This window comes from Opisthorchis viverrini (assembly GCF_000715545.1).
Source record: "Opisthorchis viverrini unplaced genomic scaffold opera_v5_38, whole genome shotgun sequence".
Lineage (NCBI taxonomy): Eukaryota > Metazoa > Platyhelminthes > Trematoda > Opisthorchiida > Opisthorchiidae > Opisthorchis > Opisthorchis viverrini.
This window is the reverse complement of record NW_008751695.1, coordinates 584,684-592,742: the sequence shown is the minus strand read 5'-3', so window position 1 is coordinate 592,742 and position 8,059 is coordinate 584,684. Positions and strand designations below refer to the sequence as shown.

Below are 8,059 nucleotides of genomic sequence, written 5' to 3'. Positions count from 1 at the left end.
TGTCTTGACAGTGATGTCAGTGATATCGCCCCCCGGAAGTAGAGCATGAGGTGTAGGGAATTAGCGCACTAGAGCGAACGTGATTAGTAAAAAAATAACACTAATGGAAATATGAAAATGCTACAGTAATCATAGGAAACGACGTGGACGTCTGCTTGTCTCAACGCATGGTTCGTCCAATCGTTACCGTACGTAGTATACAAGAGTCCGCACTCGGTAGTTGTTTGCACCGCCTCCCGCCTAAGATCGACTTCCTTCGGGTCGTACATCCAGCTCTAATTGATTTCCGTTGCACTTTACTCAGTGCTTTACTCGCACTGTCATCCAAGACTCTTACCACACAGTTTGTTTCTGAGAGCACTCCTGGTTTCTTCAACTCAGACTTGAGCCTGGTTGGTACTTTCCCGTTTAAACCCTCTCACAAAATGCCATCTGGTCATAGGGGTTTCTCTGTTAGTTTCGGATGGTTTCAAGGCTGGTTTGTGTCAATTGATGTGCTTTTGATGGACTCAATCTGTGGCCTTTTCGGTCTGGTAATAGGGTGGTCACTTGTACATCGCTGATTAGTCTGGTTAACGCCCTGTTCATATGAAAACGATGTCTAACTGGTGGACTTGTGGACCGAACCTCTGTATGCCAAGACGCATTCTCGCTGCACCTGGTCCCACGTAATCCGGTTCCTTCGAGCAAACGCCTCTTGGTGGGTCTTAAGGGATCAGTTTGTCCAACCTGTTTTCTTGCAGGGGTGTGGCGCGTGTGTTGTCGATCCCCGGGACCTTGTATATTCTCTGTGCCAAAATGCCTTCAAAGTTCAGTCCACGATCAAAACGTAGTAGGCTGGGGTCACTTAGCGACAAATCCACTGTTTGTCAAAGTAATCCACGGGTGTTTTCCCTGTTAGATTCGCGATATCAAATTCAACCATTTCGTTTGGATAGTCAGCTTTCATTGTTTTCTTTATTTCATCGGGTGCTTGAGGAGTCTACATTCCTCAGGTTGACAGCGTCTTCGTATTGGTGTGGTCAGCAGTGATTGCGGGCAGTATGTTCCGCCCCAAATGTCCATACCACCTTAAATATAGTGATGTCGTTATCATTTGGTCCCGCAGCGACCGCGGGTCTCACCATTCGTAGCTTGTGCTCTCCATCCCCTTGCTATTCGATCGATTCGCGCCATTTACCATGGTTTCACAGACAACCGGGTGCTTTTGCCGCCACTCTTGACCCGTGGATTCAATGTTCATTCTCACTACATTCTGTGTCGTTGATGGGGGATGATTTCCTTGCTTCCTATTCGGCCGTCTACAAAGCACGTCGGCGCTGCTGTTGTTTGGCCGGCCGATGGGTACGTTAGAAATCATACAGCTGGAAGATTTCTCGCCACCTTTTCCATCTGTCTTGAAAATGTTGCAACCAGAAGGACGGTTGGTGGTCTGTCCGGACGATGATGTCCAAGTAGGTCGGTTCTAGAGAGAGCCTCAGGGTATACTCACGTAAGAGCATTTCTTCCGAGGTGCAGTGTGTGTGTTCGTCCTTGTTTAAAGCTAGACTCCTGTAGGCGATCACGTGTGCCGTCTTGCTACTGGGCGACCCAAGTGGTTAGAGCACAGATTTACTGACCGGAAGCTCCGTGGTTCGAATCCGACCTCCGCCTCTCGACTTCCCCTGTCTAGGCTTGGGCACTATGCCAGCCCTCGTGCTTCCTTCGAGTGGCATGGCAGCTAGGCACCGGAAGTATGCTACAGCTTGGGTGAGAACGGCCTCGGCTGTCCCTAGCATCGTTATCCAGTATGAACAAGCCCGCTTTCTGCCTGTCCGGGAACGTTGGGATCGTTGAAGAGCTTCATTCCTTAAAAAGCATACTCACATGTTAGATGCAATCGAAGGGCGTTTCCTCTGTGTCAGAGTGTACAGTGGTGTCCTTATATGTGCAAAATCCTTTTCAAACCTCCTGTGATAGCTCGCAGGTCCCATGAAACTGCGGACTTCTGGGTTCTGCTTTCTCTGTCGCGTCACCTGACTTACTCCTTTAAATGAGATCAAATGCCGCAGATGTGTGACTTACTGTCACAAAGTGTGACACCTGGAGGGTTTTAAGATTAGTCCTATCCCTATGGAGTTGTCCAGCAGTTCCAAGTTTGTGATGTTCTCTTGGATAGACCAACCGTGAGCGTTGACGTCATCTTAGTACACTAGACACTCGTGAGGAATAAGATCTGGTAGTGTGCTCTGCACAAGCCTTTGCGTAGTTGCTTCCCTTTGACCTTCCTGATATGGTTGAGCTCCGACGACGTGCGATCAATATGGCATCCAAGCGCGACTAACCTGTCAATGTGACAGCTATTCGTCGGGCACCATCAACTGGCCTCATTGAAGCGTGCACACCTCGTGCGTAGAAACGCTTCCTGAAATTTGCGCGGTACTACTAGAGAAAACTCACGGAACCATGCATTCCAAGACTTGAGCCGGGAAACTTAACGAGCCCCTGCCAGCGGATCTCTCAGCTAGTGATTTGGGGGACAATGACTACAACCGGTGATACGATTCTGTAAAATGCTATCAAGACCAGTCTCGGTATTCTTATCGTTCAATTCTGTATTCCTACTAAAATAATTTTCGAGTCAATCAGTGGTGGAGAGTCCGTCTTACATTTTTTATTTTGCTTCTCAAAGGCTGTTAGCACTTCACGGAACTCGCCATCAGGTGGTATGTACTTCCTTGCGACTTATCTGCTAAGTGACTGCCTTTGAAAATTTTCCGCCATTTGAAACTGTAATTTCCATACAACGGATACTAGATCTTAAATCCTTATTATTTAACTCATTTATTGACCCCATGCATTCCAGGAATCTCAATCTGATCAGATCAATATGTCGCCTCCATGGTGATCCTGTTGATCGATACGTGTTGATGGTGGACAGCGCAGTTGTTGGAAGCTATTCCACCCATGAACCATCAGGGAAGTGTCAGAGCTTGAGCTGGGGTCGTGCACTGCGAGTGCAATTGACACTGCAGCGCTATCACTGGCAACTGAGGTAAGCAAACGTTTTGGGGATAACTAGCTTCACAAGATCCATTTCTGGTTCGCATCCGGCGAGGTCCGGTTCTTTTTGTGCACTCGGATCCGCGTCTCTTTGGCATTTATTCATTGAGGACCCACTGACGGTACTGTGCCTCTAATAGCTGTTTTATGTTCTGATTTACTAGCATGCTGGCGGTCCACGTTTACAAGCTAATCTTCAGCCGTTATGTGTGGCCTGCGGACTATCCTACTGCAAGACCACCCTTTATAGCTTGCGTTATTACACACTACTCATTTTGTATCAACAGTATGTTCAAACAATAATCCCATAGTACCTTACTGGGTAAGCACCATCCTTCTTGCGAATTTCAACTATCCACCATTCCGTTTAGTTGGCTCAGCAATCCCCTAGGGAAGAAGGATACAACCAAGATACAGACGGTTAACGCAACAACTGGTCCTCGCAACGTTCCTGTGCGAGACCCTACGTCGATCCTCGATGCATTCTAGCCAGTCACTTCGAAACAAAGAACCTGATCGCCTAAGATAAGTGCGTGGTCAGGTCCCGAAAAACTCAACTCCATGAGCTTTATCCAATAAGGTGTGCATGAAATACGGTTTTGGAATTTTACGTGTGAACCACGTGTCCGGTGAGCAGTTTATTCAGCTGGTGAACTTTATTTAATGTGACTAGCGCAGACGATCGTCTGACTACTCATGAGTAGTCAGAAAGTTACTCCTAGTCTCAGCGTATGAGCTGCAGCCCGAATTTAGCTAGACAAAAGCACATACCTGAAGTTTGACTGCTTCCGAAATTCGGTTGCTATCGAATACCCTATTTCGCCTTGACCATTCAGTATGCATCTTACGACTCATTCTGTAGAAATGACTGTGAGATCCTCGGAGAAACAGATCAGATGGTTTGTATATTTTCAGAAGGTCCTCAAAGCCTCATCTGGGGAATTTGCACGGTACTGCACAACTCCAGTCGCTGGTAGGAAACAACGATATTGTTTTTTTAGCGCTCAGTGACCTGCATTTTGATTGAATGACGAAACGGCAACCGTAGAGCACGTTTGTTTTAGTTGTTAGTTTCCATTACCCTCTGAGGCATTCAGTTTCGTTGTCTTGAAAAACTGGGTTGGCTTTGTGGGTCACTTGTAAAACATGTGACAGGTAGATTTCTGCTCTAGCTCACCGAGGATGCGCGCGCATAAAAAATATATTCGTTATTTCTTTGAGGAGTGTTCGGATTACTTCTTGAATTGCATGGCCTCAAGGTTCACTCGCGACCCATCCGAATCGGACGGTTTTAGAATTTGGAAAGCCGCATGCTCACTCATCCAGAGCAGACTTTATGTCAAAATGTGTTCTATGGCGCACTCCAATCCGACTACTAGGGAAAGGAAGAAGGCTTTCGCTGTGGAATTATTCATTAGAATCTTCTCCTTCAACGCGACAGGGAAGCAAAACTCTCTCATACGCATCTTGTTTACAAAACCGAATATCCATCTTCTCCTTCAACGCGTCTTCTTGAACTTTCCTGGATGTTCCTTGACTGTTTCTCAAATGTAAGCAAATGCGACTCCATAAATTACGTAATAGATCTCACCTTTTAAGAGACGCGAAGCGGATATGCGAGAAAACACTACTCGCGTGCCACATCAGTAGTATCCACCGTAACACTAGGAACGTACGATGCATTTCTCGACTGCATTATAGTTCCCGTTTATTTTGCAACAGTTATCATTCTATCACGTGTTTTCAGACTTTTACGCTTTCTAAATTCCGTAAGCCAGTGCCCTATACTCTCAAAGCGCTGTTCAACGGTTTCTCCGCACAGTGAGCGGTCAAACCTGTGTTAGGGGAAATATTCCTGAGCGGATTTGGAACTACATAAGGCTCACCTGACAGATCAATATTTACGGATGCTCCATCGACTTTTGGTGAAAATTTGTGCGGGTTACCTGTCTGCAATATCTAGTTAGCGCCACTCACTCTCACCTTAAGTCCACGAGAGCAGGGCAGGTTTTTAGGACAACTGTTACAGTCAGCATGGGTTGAGTGGATTTGATGTCCCCGTATGCATTTTCAAACTATACGTCTTTTTATATGTCCAACTTTCTCGACCACCACAACTCGCTTCAATGCATACTCTCAGGGGAGCCCGACTGCGGAGTCCTCTCGGCTTTTCCCTCTTGCAGGTCCTCGTGGCACATTCGATTCTTGCTGTTTTATCTCATGAAAGCATGACTGCCTCTTGATCTTTTCACCAGTTGTACTGAACCGGGTCAGCTGCTGTGCTCTTCAGCCTGTGATGAATAGCACTCATTGCATCAGGTTTCTCCCTCAGGTGTAAACGAGCGATTCACTCGAGCCTCCCGCGAAAACCAAACTTATTGGCAAATGAGTGTATGGTCGCTAACTTCGTGCAATTTGGTTTCGAGTAGAACGTACGGTTGGCGGAAACCCTGGGACTGCGCCTACCTGATAAGCCCCAGAAAGGGCGAAATCGGTCTTGGGCTGTCGACGGATTTTGAGCAACCTTATGAGTAGTGCGTTTTGAATAAAACTTAATACTGTTGCATCCAGTGAGTCAAAATTTTGATACTATTCAAACAAGAAGTGGGGCTTGATCAGCCGTCAGTCAGCCCGTATATTGTGCAATCACGAGATCTCCAAAAATTACTTGACAGCCCATTACCGATTTGGACCCTCTTGAGGCTCATCAGTTAGGCGGCGTCCGATGTTCCCTTAATCTTATACTCTAAGAGCAAACCGATTGGAGACGGCTCGCTAAATATCCTCATTTGAACACTCGTCTACCGTAAATTTCGTTGAAGAATACCATGAACGACAGAACTATCTGGGATTCAGGTGTTTCCTGTTAACATCTAAATTATTCGACAAAATACCGATAAGACTTCAAAGCAAATAGAGTACATTGAATCTGGCTGAAAAAGTAGCAACCATATTCCGGTTTGTGTTTTTAAAACCCTTGAGCATATTCTGTGCCTCTGGTAACAAAGCAAGTTTGTTTCACTGATGACTTCACTTTCTTCTGTTCTCAAACAGTGAATTTTTCTCAGTTCATTCTATCAAAAGCCCGTCGAAGCTGAGTAATTGACTTTTGTAGGGTGGTTGTCCGTTCTTGAGGGGTCGCCTACTGAGCCTGACAGAAATCTGCCATTGCTTGTGGCGAGAACACCTGTGGGATGCGGATTGTACGGAGGTTGCCTGCTCGTGAGGGGTCGCTTGCTGATTCATTTAGGCCAAAATGTGCCGCTCAGTCAGACAGGTGAGACGCCGAGAAGGCGGAATCGAACCGCTCCGGCGTCAGCCGGCTACAGGTTTGAAGCCTGCACCCCGGACCACCGAGGTTCATCCCGGCAGCGGGTGTGCCGCTACCGTCCTATGCGAACCTAAAATGCCATTATTTCAAGTTATACACTAATCTGCACCGTAAATTTATTCTTTGGTGTCTGGGTGGCATTCTTTTGTTATTATTTTGTATTTCCGATTTTCCAATCTAAATCACGCATTCTTGAAGGCTGGGGCTCTTCAGTTTGGACAAAATAGTGTTTTACGGCGATTTTCGGGGATATAAGTAGTATAGTAGTTTGTTGTAAATTGCTCATGTGCATGATAGTGAATTTCGCCAATCGTTGCGTGTACGAAGCCGTTTCATTCATGATACACAGCAACTGTGCAACAGCATGATAGCACAAGTTTTTGTGTGTGTCCGTCTTCCATCTGCGCTCTTCAAACAAACGGAGTATGACTACTTTAGTAGCTTCTAGGGGTGTTCAATTCATCCTGTTTGTGGCGTTCTCTCGAGAGAACCTGATCCCATCCTCTAAAGCTTCATCAAGCTGAAATAAATTCACAATTTGCGAGACAACTGCGGGGTTAATTGATTTACACCCGTCTTGAAGAGGAGAGACTGTTTTTAAGATGCGTATTCTTGGTCCTACGATGAACCAGTCCAACGTAGCCATCGATCGACAGTCTCCATCTCACCTTTACACCAAACTTCCCCGACGGTTACGGTGAGAAGTACTGACTAGTTCGAGTTTTTCTCATTTAGCACACTGTGTTAAGTAACTGGGTCCTTTCAAGTTACAAATACGATGTTACCTAGCTTCGTTAAACTTTCGTACGACTTTTCTCTCCCCCAAGGATTGAATCGTTCTTCAATTGGATTCGTTTTCTGCTCTACCGACTTCTGCGTCTTATCGGACGAGCACCTGATCTGGAAGAGTTGCAATCCTTGGTCGCGAACGTAGCTGCCAACGCACCCACTTCAATCCCCGTTTGAACTGATGAATCACAGATTTTTGCCCATTTTACCACGCCGTTGGAGTTCAGACTTGTTTTTTTATTTTGTATCTGCTAACTAACTTGCCTACAGCTGGGAATTTTATCCAGTCCTTTCCTTCTTCAAGTTGGTACTTCTCGTGGTTATTTTCTCTTCTGTTTTCGGGTAGTCTTATGTACACGGACTTTTTCTCAGGTATTTGCGTTTTCGATATCTCTTACGTGTTTTAGCGGATTGTGGCATCTTTAGGGTGTTAACACCAACAAGTTTAGCTGGATTTGTAAAAGTATGAATTCATCGCTGTCAATAAAAAGGCAGTAATCCGGGTTTCTAAGGTTATTAGTATCACAAAGCATGGGATTCAGAACGTACAAATACGAACACAGATTGCTGGCTTATTGATTTGTTCGCAGAGCAAACGTTTCATCACAAAATGGGACGTCGTGGGTGGAAGAGCATCTCCATTCACAAGGCGCTTGAAGTTGGGTTCATTTCTCTTCGCGTGTGTCAATCAAATTACGTTTGCTTGCAAATAGATATCAGCTTGTTCCAACAGTAACACCAGTTTTGCAGTCGAATGTGGTCGGGCTTTTTGGATGCTCTTATGGAGATTGCATGATACTCCGCCTAAAGTTGAACGGATGTGGAATGGGATCGGTGAGCTTGAACTTGGGAGCTACCGATGAAAGGTCTTCGCTGCGGACTTATTTGTTAGGAAAT

The 8,059-nt window shown here is 45.8% G+C and overlaps 2 protein-coding genes across 2 annotated transcripts in view; one reads left to right on the top strand and one right to left on the bottom strand.

Moving 5' to 3' along the window:
• Window positions 1-5,722, bottom strand: part of T265_02919 (hypothetical protein) — a gene marked incomplete at both ends in the record, with an annotated part of 12,391 nt that extends 6,669 nt beyond the window's left edge. Inside the window, 4 exon segments of the mRNA XM_009167283.1 lie at window positions 1,620-1,848; window positions 1,867-2,026; window positions 5,448-5,631; window positions 5,711-5,722. Coding sequence (XP_009165547.1) covers window positions 1,620-1,848; window positions 1,867-2,026; window positions 5,448-5,631; window positions 5,711-5,722 — 585 coding nt within the window.
• Window positions 1-8,059, top strand: part of T265_02918 (hypothetical protein) — a gene marked incomplete at both ends in the record, with an annotated part of 23,641 nt that overhangs the window by 8,628 nt on the left and 6,954 nt on the right. The window lies entirely within an intron of this gene.